This window comes from Agelaius tricolor, unplaced genomic scaffold, assembly GCF_023055355.1.
Source record: "Agelaius tricolor isolate 1412-34295 unplaced genomic scaffold, bAgeTri1.0.p SCAF_21, whole genome shotgun sequence".
In the NCBI taxonomy this organism is placed as follows: domain Eukaryota; kingdom Metazoa; phylum Chordata; class Aves; order Passeriformes; family Icteridae; genus Agelaius; species Agelaius tricolor.
The window spans coordinates 1,337,164-1,364,068 of NW_027269281.1; the positions used below are offsets into that span (position 1 = coordinate 1,337,164).

Below are 26,905 nucleotides of genomic sequence, written 5' to 3' on the forward strand. Positions count from 1 at the left end.
ATAATGTTAATAATTCTGTACAGAGTCAAAAGCTTAAATACAACTTTGGAAGTGCTCTATATTAAGACAGTACTGTACAGGAACATATTTTAACATGCCTCCGATATACTAGCACAAAATGAGCTTTTTAATATGTAAACTAATGTGGCATTCAAGCTTTCATCTCCCTCATCTGAACTGATACACAGGGATGGGGATCAGAATAGACCCCTTGCAATTCAGGAGGAAGTAGCTAATGACCTGCTGTGCCACTTACACACTCACAAGTCTATGGGACCAGATTCACCCAAGGATGCTGAAGGAGCAGGCAGAAGAGCTTGTCAAACCACTCTCCCTCATTTATCTTCAGTACTGGTGTAGTGGGTTGACCCTGGCTGCATGCCGGGCACCCACCAAAGCCTCTCTATCACTCTCTGCAGCTGGACAGGGGAGAGAAAATATAATGAAGGGTTCATGAGTTAAGATAAGGACTCACCAAATACTGTCACGGGCAAAAAAGACTAGAGATATTAATTGAACTTATTGCTAACAAAATCAGAGGAGGATAATGAGAAGTAAAATAAGACCTTAAAAACACCTTCCCCCTACTCCTCCCTCCTTCCAAGTTCTACCTCCTTCCCCAGCAGCACAAGGAGACAGGGAATGGGGGTTATGGTCATGCCTACATTGGGTGCCAGAAGGACTGAAAAGGATTCACCATGGCTGGGTGCTAGGTGCCCACCAAGTCACTCTATCACTCCCCAGATGGACAGGGGAGAGAAAATAAGATGGAAAACAACTGGCAGGTTGAGGTTAGGCAGGTGACTAAAGCAAAAAACCCTGAAAGTTTGCACATGCATAAGCAAAGAAAAGAAAACAGTTATTCTGTACTTTCCATCAGCAAGTGATGTTCAGCCACTTCCTGGGAAGCAGGGCTTCAGCACATGTAGTGGTTGCTCTGGAAGGAAAACATTGTAAAAAATGAATGCCTCCTCCCTTCCTTAGCTTTTATATCTGAGCTGATGTCATATAGTATGAAATATCCCTTTGGTTAATTTGGGTCTGCTGGCCTAGTTGTATCCCCTCCCAGAATCTAGCCCACTTCCAGCTCCTTGATGGGGGTGGAATGTTGAGAGACAGCACTAATGCTGTGCCAGCGCTGCTCAGCAATAGCCAAAACACTGGTGTGTTATCAGCACCTTTCTAGCTACCAATGCAAAGCATAGCACTGTGAGGGCTGCTATGGGAAATGAACTCCAGCTCAGCCAGACCCAATACACCTGGTTAACCAGGGAGGACACTGACGACTGGAGGTTGGCCAATGTAATGTTCATCCACAAGCAAGGTTGGAAGGAAGATCCAGGGAACTACAGGCCTGTCAGGCTGACCTCAGTGCCAGGAAAGGTTATGGAACAGATCATCTTGAGTGCAATCACATGGAACATACAGGACAACCAAGGGATCAGACTCAGCCCAGATGGGTTTAGGAAAGGCAGGTCCTACTTGACCAAACTGATCTCCCTTTATGACCAGGTGACCCACCTAGTGGATGAGGGAAAGGCTGTGGATGCTGTCTACTTGGACTTCAGTAAAGCCTTTGATGCAGTGTCCCACAACATTTGCTTGGAAAATCTGGCCGCTCATGCTGCGCTCTTGACTGGGTTAAAATCTGGCTGGATGGCCAGGCCCAGAGACTGGTGGTGAATGGAGTTACATTCAGTTGGCGGCCGGTCACTAGTGGGGTTCCCCAAGGTTCAATATTGGATGAGTCCTGCTTAATACCTTGATTGATGATCTGGACATGGAAATTGAGCATACTTTTGGTAAGTTCACAGACAACACTGAGTTGTGAAGGAATGTTGATCTGCTGAAGGGTGGGAAAGCTCTACAGACTTATCTGGACAGACTGTATCAGTGGGTCGAGGCCAACTATATGAGGTTCAATAAGGTGAAGTGCCAGGTCCTGCACTTTGGTCACAACAACCCCAGGGGATGCGACAAGCTGGAGGCAGAGTGGCACAGCGGAAAAGGACCCGAGGATGCTGATCGACAGCCAGCTGAACATGAGCCAGCAGTTTGCCCAGGTGGCCAAGAAGACCAATGGCCTCCTGGCTTGTATAAGAACTAGTGTGTCCAGCAGGACTAGGGCAGTGATCATTCTTCTGGATTCAGCACTAGAGAGGCTGCAACGTGAATCCTGTGTTCAGTTTTGGGCCCCTCACTAAAAGACATTGAGGTGCTGGATCGTGTCTAAAGAACAACAAAGCTGGTGAAGGGTCTAGACAACAAGTCTTATGAGGAGAGGCTGAGGGAACTGAGGTTGTTTAGGCTGGAAAAAATGAAGCTGAGGGTAGACCTCATTGTTCTCTACAACTATCTGAAAGGAGATTGTAGCAAGGTGGGTGTTGGGCTATTTTCCAAAGTAGCAAGTGGTAGGACAAGAGAAAACAGCCTCAAGTTGCACCATGGCAGGTTTAGGCTAGATATTAGGAAAAATTTCTTCACCAAAATGGTTGGCAGGTTTTGGAACCGGCTGCCCAGATTGATACCTAAAGATTTTTAGCTTTTTATGTATTCTTCATGGTTTTTTAGCTTTATAGATTTTTAAGGCATGGTTGCAACTTCTAGTACTTTTCCAGCTCTCTTTCCCACAATGAACAAACTGTTATTGATGCATTCTTGGAATTCTGTTTAGTCTTGTTTGTTTGTTTAGCAAGGACATTTTATTTTGCATCATGTAATTGTAGACATAATAAAGGTAGAGCTAGGACATGGGGGAGAGCACCAATGGGGCAGAACCCAGGGGGGAGAATACCTAACCAACTGCTCTTCTAATTGGACAATATTTGCTACATATACTAATTATCCAATCTTATAAAATTGTACTAATTTAATTTGTGGCACAGTTTTTACCATATTATGCACCTGAAAGCTTTCAAGTAAAGGTTTGCTTTTATATTATCATTTTAACATTGTTTGGGAAGGTTTTGTTCTATTTCCAGGCATCAAGGGAACTGGTGGAGTCACCATCCCTGGAAGTGTTCAAGAAACAACTGGACATGGCACTTTCTGCTATGATGATGTTCGGTCAAAGGTTGGACTTGATGATCTTGGAGGTCTTTTCCAACTTTACTGGTTCTATGATTCTATGACTACCTCCGTAATATATGCAAACTGTTTTCCTGTCAAATGGTTTCCTTACAGTATAGTATTGTATATAACTTTATACACAATCCAAAAGTTGGTTACAAGGTTAAATGTTTTAAATAAGTTTCTCCAAAACACTGGAAGTTAAAAATAACTACAAATCAGGATTTTTCTTCATATTTTTTAATACTTTTCACTTTAAAATACTGGTTCAAAGTTTGTGATTTTACCATGGAAGGACCAAGTTCTTTTTAATTTTTAAATATTTATCATTAGGAACATAAAGCTATTATAGAACAAAACAGTTATGCTCTATACACTCAAGGTATTGAAAAATATGATTAATGATGTCAATCTGTAGATGAATGGTGGCAATTCAAATACAGCATAATCTGTACAACTTGACAAAAAATACAGATGGACAATCTGATTAGTTAAAAGAGATTCTGCACAACTTCACATCAGCCAGCTCAGCCCAATTAAGTAAAAGGTAATTTTTTTTCCAAGATGTATCAAATTTTTCACAGATAAATTTGTCAAAATAAGATTTTCAGGTTTTCAGACAGGATAACAATGACCATCTCTCATCCTCATTCCCAATACAAGTTCTACAAAATAATTTCCTTCACATCTAGATCAACAACATTCAAATTCACCAAACGGACACAGATATTCAGAGAACAATATGTGATGGATCAGAAAACTGTCTTCTCAGCCCTTCAAATTTGTTCAGCTTATGAAAACAGACATTCTAGAATCATGGGCTGCTTCTGCAAAGATCACAGCTGTATAAATACTACAGATCCTTTAACAGGAAGAAGAGAACTCAGAATGCACAGATATGTGGCAGTGACTGGAAAGAGGGTTAGACTCAAAAGACAAGGGGAACTTAAAACGTGAAAGATCCCTTCTAGAAGAAAAGACCTAATGGCTACTTGCTCATGGACAATCTGAGATGCTGATAGCTGCCTTTTAAAACTTGTTTTTAAAGCAGTCAATTTATTAATACCTATTTCTCAATTTTGCAACTCCTTCCATATTCTTTAAGAAGACTTACAACTCTGATTGGGCAGGGCCAGCTGTAGTGAAGTACCAGTGCTTTTATTTAAAAGCAAAATATTATTTACAATTAGTATCTGTAGTTCAATTTTATTTACAGAATTGCAAAAGTACATCATATTTTGTGCAAATGCAACTAATACTAATGATATAAGAATTATATACTGGTTTGTAAACTTCCCATACCTTTGCAAAATTAAGTTATCCAATTAAATTAATGAACAGTTAGTTGCCTGTGTTCAACAACTACAAGAAAAGGCAAAAATGGAGTTAAGCTCTTTATATTTTGGACTTTTTCCCTTTACATTCTCATCAGTAGCTATGGTGGAATTAACCACTGCTTGGTTGATTTTAAAATGAAGAACTATATTTGAGATATATTTTTTAACATTACTACATAAAATGTTCACTAGTGATGTAGTAAACATACAGCTTTTTATCTTATTTGCCTTACTAGCATTAACATATAGGCACTTTTCTAGATATTCAAATTAATAAAATAACTCTGTAATAAGGCATATTCCATGTACACCATTTGAAAAAGGCAAATAAAAAGGAAAAAGTTATGGAACACGAAAGCTGCATGCATGTGTAATTGTGTGTTATGTATTATTTCATCTCTATAAAGAAAATGAACAAAGTATTTTTTCAACACTGTGCAGATCACATTTAATAATTCACCAAATCTTTATTAAATTGCTATTTTTTATTTATTTTCAGTTACCTACCATACTATAGCAAACAAGACTTTCAGTTTTCTTTTGAGAGAAAAAAATAAATCTGGAACTTTTTTCTTGAAATACACAGGTCAGTGAAACATCCAGCAGTCTCTGAAGAATTTCCAGCTACAGGACATGGATAAAAGACCTCAAAATCAGTACTAGTCTTCCAGACACTTCTCTTAATGAGCATATCCAGAATCATAGGCAGGCAAATATCTGACAAATTATCATAGCAAATAGACAGAACTTTCCAATATGAACTATACATCCTAATAACTGATGAGTTTTTGATTGAGGCAAGTATCAGTGCAACTTATTTTCTATATGAACCTCATACCATGGCTTTATCAAGATGAGAAAAACACATGCAGGATCTGAAAATAATGTACTCATCCTCATTCTAGGTTGGGAATGGTGTCTTATGTAGTCTAAATTACTTCAATAAATATTATAGTGTACCTTCTCACAGCTTTGGGAAAGCCCCAGATATGCAAGAAAGCAGTCCACATTTATAATGATCAGATGATTTTAGGCTTTCAGGCACTGTCTTGCCCTCTCATACAGAATCTTCCTAGAAATTTCTGGATCATGTTTAATAGCAACATTTCTTTAGCACATATTGCATAACTAAAAAATCCAATAGAAAAATACCTGGGAAAAAATAAAGCTTTTCACACTCTTATTCCTTCAGAGCCAAAGATCTTCATAAGAGTAAGACAATAGAAAAGGCAAAGTCATAAGGATATTGACAGACTTCAATTATTACCTGACATTTTATGTAACAAGATGATTCATTATAGAAACAAATGGTAATGAACTATGATTATAACAAAACAAAACCTGTTAATAAGTCACTTAGGCTTTACTGAACTCCCTCCCCACCAAAATACTACAGATTTTTGTGCACATAAAGCACATAGAGTATGCTATACGTGCATTTGTCTTTTGTGCTTTTTAGACATGCACAAAAACTGCACTAGTATCTTCGGAATGTTGACAGCGAAATTCTGCAAGTTGTTCAAAATTAAAGCAGTAACCCCTGTTGGTGATTCAAAGCTGTACACATTCTTCCTCTTCTAAAGCAATCAAAATAGCCATATGCATGTTATCAAAACATCTACTGATCATTGCACACTGACTCGGCAAAACATTTAGGGGACAGTTAGTATTAAATATTCAGCCTCATGGTAATGCAGTGCTTCTTTACTTCAGTATACAAACCCTAGAAATGATAAAAAGACTATAGATCCTTTGTTCCAACATTGAGTGCTCTATGCACTTATCAGTCACTTCAAGGTGGAATGCTCACCCAGTCTTGTTCTGATCACTGCAAAGACAAAACACAGTAGTGAAAATTCTGAACATTAATAGGAAAACCAGAACTTGTTAAACCCCTTAAATACTATCAGCACTATTATCACATTTGAACTGCTGGCTAGAGACAGCTGTGTTTTAAATGATCCACCTACACTAGTTCTTTAACAATATACAATTAAAAAAGAGAATCATTACTGGGCTACCTCTTACAGAAGGATGAAACTACTATGACTTTGGGAGTCTGACAATAAACAGAATCTAAAAAGAGAGGTAGCCTATGGCATACATAGAAAAATTATAAAACCCCATTTTCAGAGAATCATAGAATATAGGAGTTGGAAGGCACCCACAAGGAACATCGAGTCCATCTCCTGACTCTGCACAAGACAGCCCCAAGAAGCACACCATGTGCCTGAGAGTATCGTCCAAATGCTTCTTGAACTCAGACAGGCTTGGTGCTGTGACCACTTCCCTGAGGAGCCTGTTCCAGTGTCCAACCACCCTCTGAGCAAAGAACCTTTTCCTTATATCCAAGCTACATATCCCCTGACTCAGCTTCATGTCATTCCCTCGGGTCCTATGACTGGCCACCACAGAAAAGAGATCAGTTGCCAGACTGCCTGCCTGCTTCTGCTCATGAGGAAGTTGTAGACTGCAATAAAGTCTCCCCTCAATCGCCTCTTCTCCAGGCTGAACAAACCAAATGACCTCAGCTACTCCTCATATGGCTTCTGCTCAAGGCCCTTCACCATCTTCATTGCCCTCCTTTGGATTCTCTCCAGTGGCTTTATTTGCTTATTATATTGAGGTGTCCAAAACTGCACACAGGACTTGAGGTGAGGCTGCACCAGTGTAGAGCAGAGTGGGACAATCACCTCCTTTGACCGGTTCATGATGCTGAACTTAGTCACCCCAGCACCTGGTTGAGTCTTATGACTGCCAGGGCACACTCCTGACTCATATTCAACTTGCCGTGAACCCAAATGCACAGATCTCTTCCCAGGGGCTGCCCTCCAGCCTCTTGTTCCCTAGTCTGTATGTACATCCAGGGTTGTCCCATTCCAGATGCAGAATCAGTCACTTGCCTTTGTTAAACTTCAAATGATCGGCTTCTCCCAATTTAGTGTCATCAGCAAACTTACTTAGTATCTTTTCGAGTCCTGTGTCCAAGTCATTTATGAAGATGTTGAAGAGAACTGGCCCTAAAATGAAGCCCTGAGCTTTAAAATGGAGCTTTACTGAAATCCCAGAAGATTACATTAACTAGCTTCCCTTGATCAACTAGGTGGGCTACCTTGTCATAAAAGGAAATGAAGTTTGTCAAACTGGACTTTCCCCTCATGAAGCCATGCTGGCTGTGATCAGTGATTGCGTTGTCCTTCAGGTGTTGTTCAATAACTCCCAGAATAGTCTTCATAATTTTACCAGGCATTGAAGTCAGACCGAAAGGTCTGTACTTACCAGGACCATCCCTCTTGTGCTTCTTGAAAACTGGGATAATGTTACCGAGCATCCAGTCAACTGGGACCTCTCCAGATTCCCAAGACCATTGAGAAATCATTGAGAGTGGCCTCACGATGACATTAGCCAACTCTTTGAGCATTTTTGGATGAATCTCATCAGGTCCCATAGACTTATAGGAATCCAGCTGGAGCAGCACATCCTGCACAATTTCACTATTGACTGGGAGTTTGTCATTCTCGCAGCTGTGATCCTCTAGCTCAGGGCTCTGGGGGTCCCAGAGGCCATCATTGGTATTGATGAGAGAGGTGAAGAAAGCAGTAAATGTCTCTGCTTCATCTGTGTGCCTGTTTGTGAGGTGACTGAATTCATCAAGCCACAGAACAATGTTATCTCTGATTCTCCTTTTGCTGTTAACATATTAAAAAGCCCTTTTTGCTGTCCTTTACAGTGTTGGCCATCTTGAACCCTAATGGTGCTTTGTCCACACAAATTTTCTCCCTACAGTGGCGAGCAATATCTCAGTAGTCCTCCCATGTCACCTGACCTTGCTTCCAATGTCCATACACCTTCTTTTTTTGCTTATCTCCAAAAGAAGATCACTGTTCAGCCAAGCCAGCCTTCTGCCTCATCTGCTTGACTTCCGACATTTGGCAGTTGCCTGCTCCTGTGCCCTTAGGAGATGGTGTTTAAAAACTGACGAGCACTGATGGACCGCAGCACCTTCTAAAGCATTTTCCCAGGGAACCTTACTCACTAGTTCCCTGAACAACCTGAAGTCTGCTCTCCTCATTTCCAGGCTTGAAGCTTTGCTGACACTTTTTCTCCTGTCAACAGAGATTTTAAACTCGATTGCTTCGTTGTCACTGTGGTCAAGACAGCCACCAATCTCCCCTCACAAGACCCTCTCTGTTAACAAGCAACAAATCAAGGAGGGCATCTTTCCTAGTCAGCTCCCTTAGCACCTGTACCACGAAGTTGTCATCCAGGTGTTTTAGGGATCTCCTGGACTTGCTTCTACCAGCTGTGTGGTTAACATCTGGCAAGTTGAAGTCTCCCATAAGGACAAGGGTGGTTGACTTAGAAGTGTCCCTTAGTTCCTTAAAGAATAATTCATCAGTGTCATCATCCTTGCTGGGTAGCCTCCATGCTTTATTTGTTTTTCCCTTGATCCTTACCCCGAGAGTCTCAGCTGTGCCACTGCCAACTGTGAGCTCCATACCTTCCAGCCCCTCTGTTACATACAATGCCACCCCCACCAAATCGCCTGCCCTGCCTATCCATCCTGAAGTGCCTGTAGCCATCTACATGTATTAAATCCAACCACTGAATTTATGCTAGAAAGACATTTCTGGATCACATACTTCTGTTTGGCCTTAAATATTTAAAATAGTGAATCAAGAATAAAAAAAATGAATGCATACCTGCTAATGCTAGAATAAAATAGGCTTTCCTGCCGTTTTCTCTTGCACATATGATGTAAAACGCTTTAAGAATTTTGGATATTCTCGTTTTGCCACTGCCCGTAACACTGATGCTGGTGCCCATCCTCCTGGGTTCACTAGAAGTAGACAGTAAGCCAATCATTGAAATACAACAAATCTGCTAAAAGCTAGAAAAGAAAATTTAAGTTTGTATTCCTGTAATTCTTTCTGAAGTAGCAGGAAAGGATAATGTGCAGAATTTAGACCCTTTCAGCTTGTATAGCAGTGCTTTCTACTCTTATTACTCTAATTTAGTCCGGTTCTACAATGCTACTATTTAGAAAATATTAAACATGGTGTGTTGCCTTTGAGGAATGCCCAAATGAAAGATGATATTCTTTAAGTACTTCCAAAAAACAATGGAAAGACAGACTCAAGCTACTTCTCATTTCAAATAACATAGAAGTCAAGCCTTAACTTTTCAATAACTGCTGCATTTGCCTGCAGAGTTGCTACATAGACAATGTCTTACAAATTATTTTTAAAGCACTTCAAGCAAAATTTGCTCTGATTATAAATTATGCTTAAATTCACTGGTCAAATACTTTGCTGAAAAAGATGCCACTTCCCATATAATCACAGTTCAGAATTTGTCAATGAAGATATATATTTTAAATAATTGTGAAACTTCTAAACAAGAAACAAAGGAGCCTACCCCAGAATTTAACATAATACAGTATTATTCGTACAGGATTTAATATAAGTTGTATCACTCCTATATGGCAAAGATTTACTGAATGCAATTTTCAGATTGTGATTATTTAACAAGCTATGTAATCGGTGGTCAAAAATAATAAGCAGGTGAGATACTCGAAGTATTTTGCAGCTACAGGAGAGGAGATAATAGGTATGAGGTTCCAATACTATAATATACTGCTGAATACTGGGGACAGTAAAAATGCAGTTTGGTTTTGCTAACTTTGCATTCAAAAACAAAGATTTTGTCAGTTAAAAAAAAAAGTAGACTACATTATACTGTAGTTTGCAAGCATCCTTTCACAAACATGAATTGTGTAAAAAAACCTGATAGTAATGCATGAATAAAACCCCCAGATTATTACTAAAACTTAAAGCTCATGCCAAGTCATGCCAATTGCAGACATTTCTTCTGCCCACTCCCCCCTTCACCCCAAGGTTCTGTACTTAGTACTGAGCTACACATGACTTTCATTTATTGCTCTCAAAATGCAACACAATGAAAGATCCCATTCACTGATTGATGTAGCACATGAATTTGAGTAATTTTGACCATGAAGACCAGAAGTGTGATCCTATACATAAATTTAACAGAAAACTGCATCAACATTTTTGTTCCCCAGTATTCAGCTCCAAGGAATTAACATATATAATTAATGTCATACTGAATAATTTTAGACTTACCATTAGCTACATATGTAATCTTGCATAGGATATTGTCCCTGCTTATTTCCTTGTTCCCCTCTGGTGGGCTTACTAAAGTCTGACAAATCATAGCAATATTTATTTTGGCACGGACACAACGATTGTTCATCTATCAAAAAAAAAAGAAACATTTGTAAACTTCAAACTAGGTTTATTTCAGCATATTTGAATGCTAACAATTTAATATAAAGTCTAAGGTAGTCCAAAAGTTATGTTTCTGGTAGTTTGCCTTCTAGCACTACATGGATGTGACATGAATGTGAATGAAATTAAAGGTACATGGTGAGTAGGGAAAGGGTTAAACTGAAATTCCTGAATCTCAAGTTTTTGCTTGCTTAATACAGTGAATTATTTCAATAATTGTGACAAGTAAGGAAACATCTAATGAATAATGCATCAGTGTTTACAAATATCAGTTAGTAACTTTTCCCTTGTAAGCAGGCAATGGCATAGTATTCAGCACAGAAGCACTACAGAGAAAACAATCATTGCTACTGTCTGACAGAACCAAGGCAGAACTGTGTAAGCTGTAGGTTTAACAGATTCCATATCTAGTTATACAAGCCTATCCCCATGTCGGGCAATACTGAAGAGTTATTTATTCAATTCCATATGAAGGAACCTCTTTAAAAAGTTTTCACCAGAAATTTTGCTTCCATTTTTCTGCAACACCTTAGATCTGCCAACTGTTGAGATAAGGTAAGAAAGTTTTTGGCTCAGAATGCTTCCATCGGGTCATTGTATCATCTGGTATAAACAAAATGTATTTTTGAATATGCCCCCTATCTCCCTCCCCTCCCCCCAGTATTGCAAGAGCATCACAACACATAATAGAAAAATGGCATCTCTGAAGCAGAACTTGATAGAATGAAAATAATACTTACAGGAGCACTGTCATGTTCCACAGAGAAATTGCAAACAATCCATGTTTCAGGATCATTTTCACTGAATGCTGGTATTTTTCTGATGGCAGACAAATACAGCACATCCCTTTGAGAAGCCGGCCACACTCTCTGCAGAGAAACACCTGAATATAAGCTTTTCCAGTTTTGCAAATTAAGTATTTACTATCCTTAGATAAAGGAAAAAAACAAACAAGGCAAAACAGGTCAGTCATGTTATTTAAGTAAAAAAGTTCATTCAAGTTAGTAATTTCATGCAGTTTTGAAAACTCAAGCAGAACACAGGTGTTGTACAGATGTATAACAGGTTATATGGCTATACTTAATTTTAAAAATTTAAGGCGAAAGTTTAAGGCCTTTGAAAGGCAGGGAGCAAAGTTGCAATGACTTTCAGTAGACAACCAGGAAGAGGCACTTCCTCTCCTGTTCTCTCAATCTCAGGTTTACATTGTAATTAATACTTGTAAGCTACAAACTGAACTAGTGGTTAAATAAAAATAGAAGCATCTACAGTTATTTATGTCTCCATAAATATGGTGAGAGAGAGAGCACAAGAAATACTTCTAACAAATATTATTTAAACAAGTTACTACTTTAATGAAATAGATATGGTAAATTGGTATTATCTAAGAGAACGTTTCAGAAGCAAAGTGTCATAAAATAAAGCAAAACTGTACAGAAGCCATTTTCCCGACACTCAATATGGGCAAAAAGTCTAGCTTTTACCACAACACTATTTAGTTCATACAACTGTGTTGTTCAAAAATCAGTCTGCTGTTCCATCAGTTTTAAGATAACCACATTACCAGTTTTTAAAAAAATTGTTTCAATATATGAATATACTAATACTTAGAATCATGCAAGATTAAAGAAAAGAGTGTGCACTTCATTCCAAATTTTTAGAACCTGTTAGATTATAGCTATTGGGTTATAAGTCAAATGAACATTTTAGTAAAGCTAAATCAGAGCTAGTTGGGGTGAAAACCATAATGAAGTTAAAAGAATAAATGTACCAGGAATTATAAGACCTCATAATGCAAATGCAGAATGTCAACTAATTCTGGTCAACAATGATTTGCATTATTGCAACAAAATGTATGATACAGGGGTAGGGGTTTCTTCTTTGTATTCAGTGCCAATTTATTGCTTCAGTTTTCATGAGATGAACCTTGCCTTGCTGCCAGTGATATTCTTAAGAGATTAAAAACAGTGCTCATTTGTTATTACAAACTATATCAGATAGATACACAAACAAGTATGCTATCAAGCCAAGTTTGAAAAATTTACAAAATTGCAGTTCAATAGAGAAATTGTTCTAAACTGTTGTTCTGGATAATATTTTAAATTGTTAAGATGGTAAAGTATTTCAGAATAGATTAGAACACATATAGTCCAGATTGTCTCACTAAGGTTTGTATACAGGCAAAGTGTTATTACCTTATGCATCTGGTAAATGATGATGGCATTATCAGCTAGATTTTCCACAACATGGAAATTTTCAATAGTTGCTAAGGGGAGGGGAAATAAAAATCCATCAGTAAACAAGCACAGATATTAAACTACATGCTTGCTGATAAACATGCAAAGATTAAGAAGGGATTCCTTACTTTCCCAGTCATTACGAACATCAACATTCCAGAAGTAGTGGCAAACTTCATGCCCTGTTACTCCTTTGACGGCATGTGTTGCTTTCAAAGGATCTAACACTATTCCATTTTCTTCCACCTCTCTTCTGTACACCTGTGGTCAAACACAAAGACAGAAATGAAGAGAAATCATCAACACTGCCCATGTTTTTATACTAATTTCATCAGCTTTGATAAAAACTCACACAGAACACTAACAAAAGAATAATTTGCCATGTCAGTGTTCTATGGTAACTACCAATGTAGATATTCTTGAAAAGCAAATCACATGAAAACACCACTATTTTGAAAAATCTCAAATCCAAAAATGGTTAATAGTACAGAATATGCTCAGTTGGAAGGCACCCACAAGGAACATCGAGTCCATCTCCTGACTCTGCACAAGACAGCCCCAAGAAGCACACCATGTGCCTGAGAGTATCGTCCAAATGCTTCTTGAACTCAGACAGGCTTGGTGCTGTGACCACTTCCCTGAGGAGCCTGTTCCAGTGTCCAACCACCCTCTGAGCAAAGAACCTTTTCCTTATATCCAAGCTACATATCCCCTGACTCAGCTTCATGTCATTCCCTCGGGTCCTATGACTGGCCACCACAGAAAAGAGATCAGTTGCCAGACTGCCTGCCTGCTTCTGCTCATGAGGAAGTTGTAGACTGCAATAAAGTCTCCCCTCAATCGCCTCTTCTCCAGGCTGAACAAACCAAATGACCTCAGCTACTCCTCATATGGCTTCTGCTCAAGGCCCTTCACCATCTTCATTGCCCTCCTTTGGATTCTCTCCAGTGGCTTTATTTGCTTATTATATTGAGGTGTCCAAAACTGCACACAGGACTTGAGGTGAGGCTGCACCAGTGTAGAGCAGAGTGGGACAATCACCTCCTTTGACCGGTTCATGATGCTGAACTTAGTCACCCCAGCACCTGGTTGAGTCTTATGACTGCCAGGGCACACTCCTGACTCATATTCAACTTGCCGTGAACCCAAATGCACAGATCTCTTCCCAGGGGCTGCCCTCCAGCCTCTTGTTCCCTAGTCTGTATGTACATCCAGGGTTGTCCCATTCCAGATGCAGAATCAGTCACTTGCCTTTGTTAAACTTCAAATGATCGGCTTCTCCCAATTTAGTGTCATCAGCAAACTTACTTAGTATCTTTTCGAGTCCTGTGTCCAAGTCATTTATGAAGATGTTGAAGAGAACTGGCCCTAAAATGAAGCCCTGAGCTTTAAAATGGAGCTTTACTGAAATCCCAGAAGATTACATTAACTAGCTTCCCTTGATCAACTAGGTGGGCTACCTTGTCATAAAAGGAAATGAAGTTTGTCAAACTGGACTTTCCCCTCATGAAGCCATGCTGGCTGTGATCAGTGATTGCGTTGTCCTTCAGGTGTTGTTCAATAACTCCCAGAATAGTCTTCATAATTTTACCAGGCATTGAAGTCAGACCGAAAGGTCTGTACTTACCAGGACCATCCCTCTTGTGCTTCTTGAAAACTGGGATAATGTTACCGAGCATCCAGTCAACTGGGACCTCTCCAGATTCCCAAGACCATTGAGAAATCATTGAGAGTGGCCTCACGATGACATTAGCCAACTCTTTGAGCATTTTTGGATGAATCTCATCAGGTCCCATAGACTTATAGGAATCCAGCTGGAGCAGCACATCCTGCACAATTTCACTATTGACTGGGAGTTTGTCATTCTCGCAGCTGTGATCCTCTAGCTCAGGGCTCTGGGGGTCCCAGAGGCCATCATTGGTATTGATGAGAGAGGTGAAGAAAGCAGTAAATGTCTCTGCTTCATCTGTGTGCCTGTTTGTGAGGTGACTGAATTCATCAAGCCACAGAACAATGTTATCTCTGATTCTCCTTTTGCTGTTAACATATTAAAAAGCCCTTTTTGCTGTCCTTTACAGTGTTGGCCATCTTGAACCCTAATGGTGCTTTGTCCACACAAATTTTCTCCCTACAGTGGCGAGCAATATCTCAGTAGTCCTCCCATGTCACCTGACCTTGCTTCCAATGTCCATACACCTTCTTTTTTTGCTTATCTCCAAAAGAAGATCACTGTTCAGCCAAGCCAGCCTTCTGCCTCATCTGCTTGACTTCCGACATTTGGCAGTTGCCTGCTCCTGTGCCCTTAGGAGATGGTGTTTAAAAACTGACGAGCACTGATGGACCGCAGCACCTTCTAAAGCATTTTCCCAGGGAACCTTACTCACTAGTTCCCTGAACAACCTGAAGTCTGCTCTCCTCATTTCCAGGCTTGAAGCTTTGCTGACACTTTTTCTCCTGTCAACAGAGATTTTAAACTCGATTGCTTCGTTGTCACTGTGGTCAAGACAGCCACCAATCTCCCCTCACAAGACCCTCTCTGTTAACAAGCAACAAATCAAGGAGGGCATCTTTCCTAGTCAGCTCCCTTAGCACCTGTACCACGAAGTTGTCATCCAGGTGTTTTAGGGATCTCCTGGACTTGCTTCTACCAGCTGTGTGGTTAACATCTGGCAAGTTGAAGTCTCCCATAGTGTCCCTTAGTTCCTTAAAGAATAATTCATCAGTGTCATCATCCTTGCTGGGTAGCCTCCATGCTTTATTTGTTTTTCCCTTGATCCTTACCCCGAGAGTCTCAGCTGTGCCACTGCCAACTGTGAGCTCCATACCTTCCAGCCCCTCTGTTACATACAATGCCACCCCCACCAAATCGCCTGCCCTGCCTATCCATCCTGAATTAATCTACTTTATTTATCACTATACACAAGAATGTGTACAAGCACAGCAGAGTAGCCTACAGTAACTTGCTACCAAATAAGATTTTCATACATTGAATTTGCATGTTGTCTTTTGACACTGGCAAAATGCCAGGCACCCAGGAAAGCTGTTCACTCACTCTCTTTTGCTTTGAACTGGGCAGTGGAGAGGGAAAAATAATTAATAAAGGGCTCATGAGTTGAGATGATGATTGGGAGAAAACATTCCCAGGGCAAAACACTTTCAAATTTAAAGGTCTAAGGTACATTTATTATTAAGAGAGTCAGAGGAGGATAATGAGAAGTAAAATACGCATTTGAAACACCTTTTTTCCCTCACAGCCATCCCTCTTTCCCACCAACAGCACAGGGAGACAGGGCGTGGGGGTTTTCTTCAGTTCGTCACCCAAGATCTTTTTCTGTTCGCTCAGGTAGGGGAGTCTTTCCCCTGCTATGCCGTGGGGTCCCTCCCACAGGAGACAGTTCTCCGTGAACTTCTCCAGCATGGCTCCAATCTCACAAGCAGCAGTCCTCCAAAAATTGCTGCAATGTGAGTCCTTCCCACGGAGAAACAGTCTTTCTGAAACTGCTGCGGCGTGGGTTACTCGTCCATGGGGTGCAGTCTTCTAAGGATAGGCTGCTCTAGTTTGGAAGCAAGGGCCCTCTGTTTCTCTATCTCTGGGAGCAGGGGCCCTCTCTCTGTATTCGGGTCTCTCACTGGAACACAGCTTTCTCTAGCATCCACCCGCTCTGGTGTGAGTACTTCTCTCACAGACTGCAGTGGATCTCTGCACCCCCCATGGACTTCGTGGGCTGCAGGGGAACAGCTTAACTATAGTCCTTCCTCACCACGACCTGCAGAGGAATCTTGGCTCTGACGCTTGGAGTACCTCCTCCCCCTCTTTTTCCACTGACCTTAGTGCCATCATGATGTACTCCCTCACGTCTTCACTTCCTCCTCTTCTCTGACTAGAAAAAAACTGCTGCATGTAGGTATTATTGCCAACAAGTTCCACCAATTCAAAGATTAGTGCAGGATCCTCCAGGTCCTACATCGGGGAGTTGTTCGCCATGTTTCCACTGCCACCAGGTGGCCCCACTGCCACCTAGTGGGCAGTGGCAGCTGCCGCGGCGCTGGCACTATTTAACTCGTCTCTTCATGCAGGGTGTCAGAAAGGAGAAGCCACCACTGCTGCCCCCGCCCTTCTGCCCACGGTACGGCTGGCTAAGGGGAGCCAGGCAGGCAAGGCTCGCCGCGGGCCGCACTGAGATGGTGGCGGCAGCAACGCATCGCCGTGTGATGCACCAGGATGGCCCTGGCAGCAGTGCCTTGCCACCCCTGGAAAAAACTATGCACTGTTTTGATTTTCTTCTTAAATATGTCATCACAGAGGTGTTACCAACATCTCTAATTGGGCCAGCAGTATGTGTACCTTCAGAGCCATCAGAGATTGGCTCTGTCAGACATGATGGAAGCTTCTAGAAGCTTCTCACAGAAGCCACTTCTGTAGCCCTCCCCTGCTAGCAAAACCCAGGCTGTGCCAAATCAATACAGCACACCATGTTGACAGGAAGTTTTAAGTAGAAGAAAATGAGAAAGGAATTGTCAGTCATGGTTTGACACTGGCACAATGCCAGTGCCCCCATGAGAATACCCTCTCCCTGGTTTCTGCTGTGAGATGTGACCAGCAATAAGCAAAGCAGGCTCCCACTTAGAAATTAAAAAAAAATAAAAATTATTAACTAAACTACAAGGAAAAGGGAAAAAAAGAAACACACAAGGAAAAATGAAAACTTCACGAATACATCTCCTCCTCCTCCCCACCAAATTTCCAATACATCCATCCCTCAGATCACTAACTCTCAGTCCATCACCACCCTTTAGATAATTCTCAGTTAATCAAGGAGTGAGGAGTCCCTCTTTGCCATAGGCTTCCCCAGGAAACACAGTTGAGACCTCTTGTGTTTCCTGTCACATGTGGCACCGCCCGGAGATCATTTGCCATTGTGACATCTTCCTTCCATGCCCAATGCTCTCACCACTGCGCATGGACCAGAGCTGCTTCTAGGGTTTTCCTTTTAAGGGTGCTTTGTCCAGTTCCAAAAAAAAAGCACAGTCTCTCACTTTCAGGACACCTCTCCCCCCCAAATTCACACCCTGGGGCCAAGGGGTCTCAAGAACAGAGATCTTCTCCTCCACTGAAGATCGAGGGCACTAACCACCCTCCTCACCCATTGTCTCTGTTCATGCACTCCCATAACATCACTGCACTCCCTTGGCTCCAAGTCATTGCCTCTCCCTAAATGCAGTCTCTGTGTCACAGGAAAAAAAATGGTTCTGTCCATGGTTATACAAGAAAAGTCCAGCCAAAGGCCACTCCATCACCTCCTCCCACCTAAGATTCTTCTCTCGTAACCCATTTCCTCTTATCTCATCTCTATCTCTCTTCTCATTCAGCTCCAGGAGGATCAGCATTTGTAAGGTTTCCATCATCCAAGCAAAGGGTTAAAAATCTCAGTCTCTGCCTGTCCAGAACTCCCATGGCTGCCCTGCCGGGCACATTCTCGCCGCACCCCCCCCCCTTCTTCTTCTCAGCCAGCTGCTATCAAATTTCAAGGTGGCACAGGCACAGGCACCGGCTCTCTCTCTCTCTCCTGGGGGGGATGGCTGCCGTATATCTCTTGGTGCTCCTCCACCCTTCCATCCTCAGGGCCCAGGCCTACCTCACCCGGCCGCATGGCTTCCCCTCCCCCGCCCAGCAGCTGGGCAGGGGAGAGGTCTGACCTGTTTCCCCGCCAGAACCCAAGAGAGCCTCCCAGGGGGAGAGCCCTACTTTTAACCCCGCGTTCTCAGAGGCGTATCCAATGTCCCAATGGCCACATTAGGTGCCAATATTAAAATCTGAGCACCCATTGGCCTGACCACAGCATCCCAGAAAACATATTTCCTGTCAAACCACCACAGGAATCTGTAAAGAAAAAGCTATTGCAAGAGGTGCATAAGATTTTGCTGAATATATTAGAAGCTGCAGCTCGTATAGTCTCCAGTCCTAACTTAAACAATGCTGTTCTCAGAGAGGAGTTTTAACAGCATAACTTGCTCAGTAATAGTATTCAAAGAGAATAAAAATATCTATCTTCACAGCATATAATCTAATATCAATTAAGCAAAACAACAAATGCTTACCTTCATTTCTCCTTCTTCTACCACTAGCTGCCAATTGGCATCTCCTCCTACATCTTGCAAGGAATATGTCATATGGTTTTGTACCATCTCTTCCACCTTTAGAGGAAAAATTACACATTTTTAAGTAATTCCTTTCATCTTCTTGTGCAGGCGACTGTATAGTATTGGAAGCCATAAGTCAATACTGTGCAGGAGCTGAACTTGGACAATAGAGCCTCCTATTACAGGTTAAGATCAAGCAGGTACTTGTGGCCTTCAGAAACAAAAGCCAAAATTTTGATTCCACTTCCAATTTCATTCTTTATGGGTTCTTTCCTATCCTACCTTTGTGCCTTTAAACTGTCAAAACTTACTATTCCTACCTGAGACAGTTTTAATTCAGCATGTAGGAAAATACTTCCGGTACCTCCAAATATAATTACAGTGCATTGTAGGACTTGAAAGACAATATTCATTGAAGAGCATTTAAAAAGATGAAGGGGAGGGAGGGGGAAGGGGAGACAGACAAACAAGCTCTAAAAAGTAAATACATATCAAAAGTTATATTGAAACAGCAGTGAGGGAAACAGTCATGAGAAAATCATGCCTATTCTGTTTCTTTGGCATCTTTGCACATTTGCCAACTAGAAAAACAGAACAGAAATGCTTACATTCAAAAAAATTGTGATGATGCAGAGGTCCACTATTTTAAAATACTCATTTAAGAATACTTAGCTAGACAGTTGCATGTTTTTCTTAAAGGTCAAATATTTTATACATTTTTATCAAGCTATGTGAATACATTTTTTTTGTTCCAAATAATGAGCATGAAAATAGGGGGTGGGACAGGAAATGAATATTTATGTTAAATCTATGGTCTTGTTATGTTTCTTTCGTATCTGTCCCTCCATTTCCAAATCCTATTCTCCCCCAAATAAAAACAGATACAAAAAGCGAAATTATCCATTGCTGTGTAATGTATACAAGTGCTGAAAAGATTTTAGTAATTTTTTTTTGCCTAAGAGGTAGGTGACTATTAAAAGTCATCACCTCAAATAAGTCCATGTAATTGAGACTATTTTCCTGAATCAGTAGAAATTTCTTTTTTAGAGAGCAAAGGTTAGTCAATTGACGAACGTACAGATTAGTCTAAGAACTGTATAATCACAAGATTAACAGCCTGAACCTATGGGTGGTTTTTGTACAACTTGAAGGAAAAAAGTAATTGAATAATTTCAAAATCCTAAAAAATACAACATAAAAATAAAATCCTTTCAACAGAAATGCTCCTTTATCTTATTTTAACTATCGAATTCTCTACAGAAACCAAATTATCAGTCCAGTTTTGGGGGTTTTCTTTGTTTTCTTTAAGTTTTTTTTAGTTAAAATGAAGTATAAACATCCACAAGATTCGTGTTTCTGCTTTTGGACAGGCTATCTTTTCCTGCCACTTACTAACAAGTTTCCTACCAAATATTCTTCTAATTTTTTTTTCCAGGGAAACAATGACAGTACAAGCCAAGCCAGGTAAGAATGTGAGCTATTTAAGTATTCAATTTTCTAGCTCTAGGTCACACTTCTTTCAGAAAGGAATCCTCCCTATGCTCCTGCAACTTTACCTACAACATATTCAGGGTCCCTATCTCCTCCCCTGGCTCCTAATCTATTAGGGACAAAGCCAGCTTGTATGTGATTGTTTTGTATTTTGCTGCTTTTTGCTTTATGCCAAATGCAGTGGGAGGAGGAGAATAGCAAAGAAAGAAGAGAGTGAAGCATTTACAGGAGTATCAGAGAATCAGAGAATACCTGAGTTGGAAGGGACCCACAAGGATCCACAGAGTCCAACCCCTGGCTTTGCACAGGACAACCCCAAGAATCATACAATGTGCCTAAGTACAATCTAAATACTTTAAGGCTTTTGGAATTGCTCAGTATTTAGCCTCCTGACTTCCTCTGAAAACTTCAAAGGCATCTTTAGTTTGTTTCTCTCCCTCTCTTCTCCCAGTAAAGTTTCATTCCTGCTAATACATCTTTCAGACAGCTTCCCCTTAGGTTTGGGAAAGGAGAGGCATTATCATTGCAGCTTTCAGAGGAAAGAGAATGTTGTTTTTCACGAACAAGCAATTACTTCTATTTGACCAAGTAATTGCAGTGCCTTCAACTGCCTTGTGCATACTATCTGTCAAAACTGTGATCTACCTGCAGGTTGCTGTCAGCCTGAACCTATTTCAGGTACCACATTAGGCACCAAGTCAATATTCACAGCTTCTTTCCCAGTGGGGAAGCCACACTATTACCTCTGGGTTCCTGGCAGACTACAGGAATGATCTGCAAAAATACTTCTATCCCATGCAGCCTTGGTCTTAACATTAAATGGGCAGATCTTCATTTAAAAGGCCCTCAGAAGAGCTCAATCTATTTTAAAATATGATAGTCCTTTAAAAGGAGAAAATTATTTGCAGCACATTTGCAGCATTTAAAGCCCACAACCTCTCACTCAACTGGCAGAGGCAAATCAATGCCTTTCTGAAGGCACATTGAAGAACCAGCTCCTGTCAGAATATGTTTATACATCTTCATCTTAAAAGCGAAGCTGCAAGTTTCTACTTGACCTGTTACTAAGATTCCCTTCATATAAATGAAGTCTAGAAACAGACCCCATTTATTCAGAATCAAGATTTATCTTGCCTTTCCAAAAGCCAAATCCTCAGCCTGGGGACAGAGGAAAATTTTCTAATAATAAGGTCTACAGCAGGCTGTCACCAAAAGGTGTGCTGCTTTTCTCTTCATGCTCTCAGTTGTCTTTCATCTGCTTGTTCACTAGCAATGAAGCACCAGAGCAGGTGAAGCAACTTAATGAACTGGCAAGTTTGTTCTAGGGAAGATATGGGGGAAGAATGGGGCAGAGGGGAGTAGGTTTCTTTCAAGTTAGCAGGATCATTATTTCTGAAGTCAGTTAACTTGAAACCACATCCTAAGACACTGGGTAGTAGCTTCTACACAGTATAATCCCTGCAGCTGCTAGAAAGAGCAACACCTTCACCCCATAATCCAGTCCATTTGACCTTGATCTTTAATGTTGATTTGCATTATTGTGATAAGGACCTGGTCAATCTCAGATTTAAGTGGTTAGGTTTTCAGCCACACGAGTGGTCTGATACTCAGGTTCACCATATAGACCCACAAATATTATCACAGACCTAAGAGGTGAAAATGAGAAGGTTCACATATTTTAATGACTCTTTCCCTTACATTGAACTGGCAATGCAGCCTGATAGAAAATTAATTCTATCTTTAGAATCAAACTTGCTTTCTATTACTTGATTTCCTCCCTCCTCCCCTACAAAACCAAACTTGAATTATTAATGTGACTGGAGTACCAGTAGATCAGCCTATCGGTGTTGTGCAATATGACCTGTGTACTTTTTCCCTTGTAAAAAATTCAAATTCCAGAAATTAACTGACTGCAATAAATCATGGCAAGTGTTGGGATTTCAGTCCAATAAGCCAATCCTTAAATATTAGGGTTCTGCTCACGAAGCTGGTGGCAAGGTATGCAGGTAGTATCATTCCAGGCTCTGTTACTCAGAAAAAAAAATCCATTTCATCTATTTGAAAAAGCAGGCTGTTTGCAGTGTGTCAGAGACTGGAAAGATGGATGTCTTGAGACATTTTGGGATGCATGTGTGTGTGTGTGTGGGAGGGGCAGGTTGGGCCTTGCCCTGGGGAGAGAGTGAACTACCCCCCACTCCCCACCCTCAGAGCCAGTATCCCAGCCCTGCAGGGGTGCCAATCATGGAACACTGGAGGCAGAGCTCCACTCTTGCCTAACCCAGCTTCTGAGTGACTGGAAGTCCCACCTGGGGGGAGGGGCTATGAAGGTCAAGGGGTATTTAAGGCTGAGCATGAAGCCAGTATATGTCTTGACCCTGTCTTCCTCTTGGAGTTTCTCTCTGAACACTGCTGGAACCCAGAAGTTGGTAGCTATATGCATGCTTTTCTATATCTTTTCTTTCTGTCTTTCTTCTTCATCCGATTCTTCTTCATCTGATTCCTCCTTGGAACATTTTGAGCAATTTAACATCGCATGGGTTTAAAGTTTGCTAAGTTGAATGGACCAAATTAATGCTGTGAGAAGTGTTTTATGTTGACTGGATGTTGTAGTAAACCTTTTACCAAAGCTCTCTGATTTTTCTAGAGTTTGTTAGTAAACTTTTGTCTTGTTTTGACCGCTTGAGAATATCTGGTCAGTATTTCTCCTGTGTGTCTAACCCAGAGTATATGAACCACTGTAAAGTCCTTTTATTGCAGCCTTACACAGCATTAGTTAAAAATTTTAAAACAAGCAAACAAACCCAAACCCATCAGACCCCAGAAGGAAGCCCCATATTCACAATCATATGGACCACAGCAGAAGGAAAGTAATGGCATGAATACTGTTTGAATGCTTTTTTTTGAAAGACCAAACACATGAATTCACTTATCTAATTCAACTTTAAACTATGCTCTTCAGAGCAAGCACCTAGAGTAATTTTGTACATTACTGGAATATGACACCAAAACTAAATTCACTTACTTATTCAGGATGTCAGACATTTTCTGAAGCGTAATTGAGTATATTGGAACTCTTCAGTAAAAGTTCTCATATCTGCAATCTCATTTTTTTAACAACATACTTTATGACCTTTTGGTTATAAAACTACTTGTAGAGGTAAAAAATTATAATAGAGAACCTTAAAATTTGATGTCTTAATGTTATTATAAGTGACAAATTTTAAAGACAAAATTAAACCTTTGATTTAAAAACGAGAAAAACTATTCAATTTGAAGCAAAGACCATCTCCAGCCCACACAAACCAGGTGTTATTTTATTGCTTTTATTATAATCAGAAATGCAAAATTTTCAAGTTGTAGGTATTTTTATTAAAGCTAATGAAATTAGTCCAACAGTTCACAAGATTTGGGCCTCTGCACAAGTGATATGCATGCAAGCAGAATGTAAAAAACCAATCATTTAGTATAGAAATTGATACATTTTTTTGTCTCAACATACTAGTTTAGAGTAAACAGTGATTTATGTAACAACAAACCCAGGTTCTAGAGAAGAGGATGAAATGCAGCAAAGATACACAACCCCCACTCTACATATTAATACAGTACCTGGGTGCTGAATCTGTGAACATCAAAGGCACTGACTAGATCAATGGAAGACATGGAGGAAGAGCGACTATAGAGCTACCAGAGACAGACAAAGAAAAAACCAAGTAATCAGAACAAAGGCACAACAGAGCATTCAGTACCAACTTGCAAGCACAAGATAATGAAGAAAATGAAAACAAAAGCACCAGAGGAAGCAAGCACAGTGGCAAATACTGATTTCAAACACCTATGATGTATTATGCTCCCAGTATAGCCCTAAAAAAGGCATAGTGTTTCAAGTAACTCTAAAAAAAGTCAATTGATCCTAATGCAAGAGACTGTATTTTTTTTTCTACCAATTAAATTAATTTTGGTGAAAGTATTTAATCGCACCAAGGTTAGCAAGTTGTTGTTTTTTTCTTTATAATCTCTAACTGACAAGCTTGATACAAATCAAGAGTATTCTGAATAGATACTGAAATCAGGATTTTGTTAGCCAAGACAGAAAACAGTCCTTTTCCAATTCCAGCTACTTCAATTAAAAATGAGTAAACCACTGAAAGTTATTCTAGAAACATCTAAAAAAATCTTACCTATCCATATAAAATAGTATCTACAAATACAAGTCAGCCAATTATACAGAGGTGATCACAAGAAATATCTTACCTTTTGGACAAATCTATGAGTCCCCACAGCAGAATATGCATCTCCGGGAGGTAAGGATATTGGCCAGTATAATCTGACCTTTTCACTTTGGGACTGCAACAAAATAACTTTCATTATTGGTAGTCAGCTGCTAATGGATGGACTATGAAAGGGTGAGGTACCTTCAAACTTTATAGTGGCTACAACTAATGCTGTCCATGACAGACATGAAGTTGTGATCCTGCAGGAGTTCTCAGGAAGCAAATGGGCCTGGATATTGAATCACCCATTTATCTATACTTCAAGGTATATTTCCAGGTTAAGCAAAATCAATTGGCATCATCACAGATGTTGCATCCATGTAGTAGTACTACAGAAACTCAAAACTTTTACCTTCTCCTAAGAGACCCCAACATAGATAAACTCTGTTGGGTACTATATATCCACTAGGCAGTCTTATAATTCTTAACCAAGTCATTGTATTCACTATATTCATAAGCCAAAAACATTTTAAGACAAAGGAGGCATCACTTTATTATTCCCTCTCATTTTATAAACTACTATATTTTCTCATATTCCATATATTTCCTCACACACATCCCTTTTTGATCCTTGCCACTGAAGAGTATTCAAGAAATGTGTTAGAGAAATAGCCAGAGCCTACACAATTTTTAAACAAGACCAAACACCAATAGAACTATGTCTTTCCTATTTCACATACTGCTACAGTCAAAAGAAACTTCAGAGCAATAATTAGGTTTTGAAAAATAGCTGCATCATTAGATATTCTTATTTACCCAGGGCATCAGTTATATATAAAGATAAGTTTTATACCGGACTAATACATTTATTTAGGAGTTAGAAACCAGAGACAATCAATTAGCTTAACACTTATACTATCCCTTTCTATGCAAGCTGTCAAATCACTTTCTCAAAATTAGTGTTAAACAATGATATTTAATTGTAAATATTGTAAAGTGAATCCCACTTATAAGTGTCAATCTAAAATATCTAGAGTTTCAGGAGATGCGCCCCAGGACTGATTAAGTCACAGAAGTCTTCCATGAAGTGCCCATCATTAACACATTTTTCCACTATCAATACCTGTTCTTCCATTTTATCCTGTCTATCAAGAGCAGCTTCAACAGCATCAAAGAATTCTTCTTCATTAATCAGACTATTAGGACCCTCCTAGAGCATAAGAAAAAAACCTAGTTCAAGATTTTGGAGACATGAGAGCTCCACTTAAGTTCAATATTAGAAATAGCTATTAATGTATTATGCGTATAAATATTTTCACCAATATTCATATATTGGAATTCATCTGAAAACTCTACTTGTTAAAGGAAGTTATTTCCTTTAAGTACCATTTAGGGATACTTAAATAAACAAGCAAAAACCCCAGGAAACCAAAGACTGAGTAACAGTGTCAATATGCTTTGATATGAGATTTAGGCTTTAATTAACAAATATCTTCTCTTTAAAATATTTACTGTACGTAAGTAAATATATTAACATAATTGTGTATTTAGACTGCTTCCAAGTATTCCACTGCCTTAGGGTGGATTTCAGATATGTGCTCAAAGTACAACAAGACAAAATCCTGTGGATCACTATTGAGAATTCTTGGAAAGAACAGTTTAACAATAAACAGCAGGTAGAGTTGATTCAATTATTAAAAACTTGTGTCTACTAAGTAAAATGGTAATTTAGGAAAACTAGGTTTACTGCTTTTATTGTACTGTAAAACAAACTAGTCCAGCAAATTTCAAAAATCTACTTTACATCAGGGATATCTGGGAGAAGCAGTTGAGTTCATAACCAGGTAGACAAAGTCCAGCTTCCTATCCATTCTTTTCTTTTACAGTGCCTCAGCCACAACAGAGAACAGAAGCTCAAATACCTTTTAAATATCTCAACATATTAATGCTATTTCTCAGGCTATGATTTGTAAGTAGAAACCTGCTTAATTAACGTAAATAAAAGAATTAAGTTCTTAAAAATTATGCAAACTGCTTTATGGGTGCATTACTTTACATTATTGTTCAGAAGGCAGTTTAAGAGACTCAGACTTTAATTAAATAACCAAACT

At 39.9% G+C, this 26,905-nt stretch overlaps 1 protein-coding gene across 2 annotated transcripts in view; it reads right to left on the minus strand.

Annotated features, from left to right (window-relative positions):
* Window positions 1–4,259: 4,259 nt before the first annotated feature.
* The window catches only part of LOC139598949 (ceramide transfer protein-like), a 161,985-nt gene continuing 139,339 nt past the window's right edge, over window positions 4,260–26,905 (minus strand). Inside the window, exons 9-18 of one of the 2 annotated variants that reach the window (XM_071445878.1) lie at window positions 25,918–26,004; window positions 24,835–24,927; window positions 24,190–24,264; window positions 19,051–19,146; window positions 13,080–13,212; window positions 12,910–12,980; window positions 11,455–11,583; window positions 10,550–10,679; window positions 9,110–9,246; window positions 4,260–6,234 (exon numbers count right to left, since the gene is read on the minus strand). In XM_071445878.1, the coding sequence (XP_071301979.1) occupies window positions 9,119–9,246; window positions 10,550–10,679; window positions 11,455–11,583; window positions 12,910–12,980; window positions 13,080–13,212; window positions 19,051–19,146; window positions 24,190–24,264; window positions 24,835–24,927; window positions 25,918–26,004 (942 nt within the window). In that variant the 3' untranslated portion in view covers window positions 4,260–6,234; window positions 9,110–9,118. The remainder of the gene's footprint in view (window positions 6,235–9,109; window positions 9,247–10,549; window positions 10,680–11,454; window positions 11,584–12,909; window positions 12,981–13,079; window positions 13,213–19,050; window positions 19,147–24,189; window positions 24,265–24,834; window positions 24,928–25,917; window positions 26,005–26,905) is intronic. The other variant, XM_071445876.1, reaches the window with a different exon arrangement.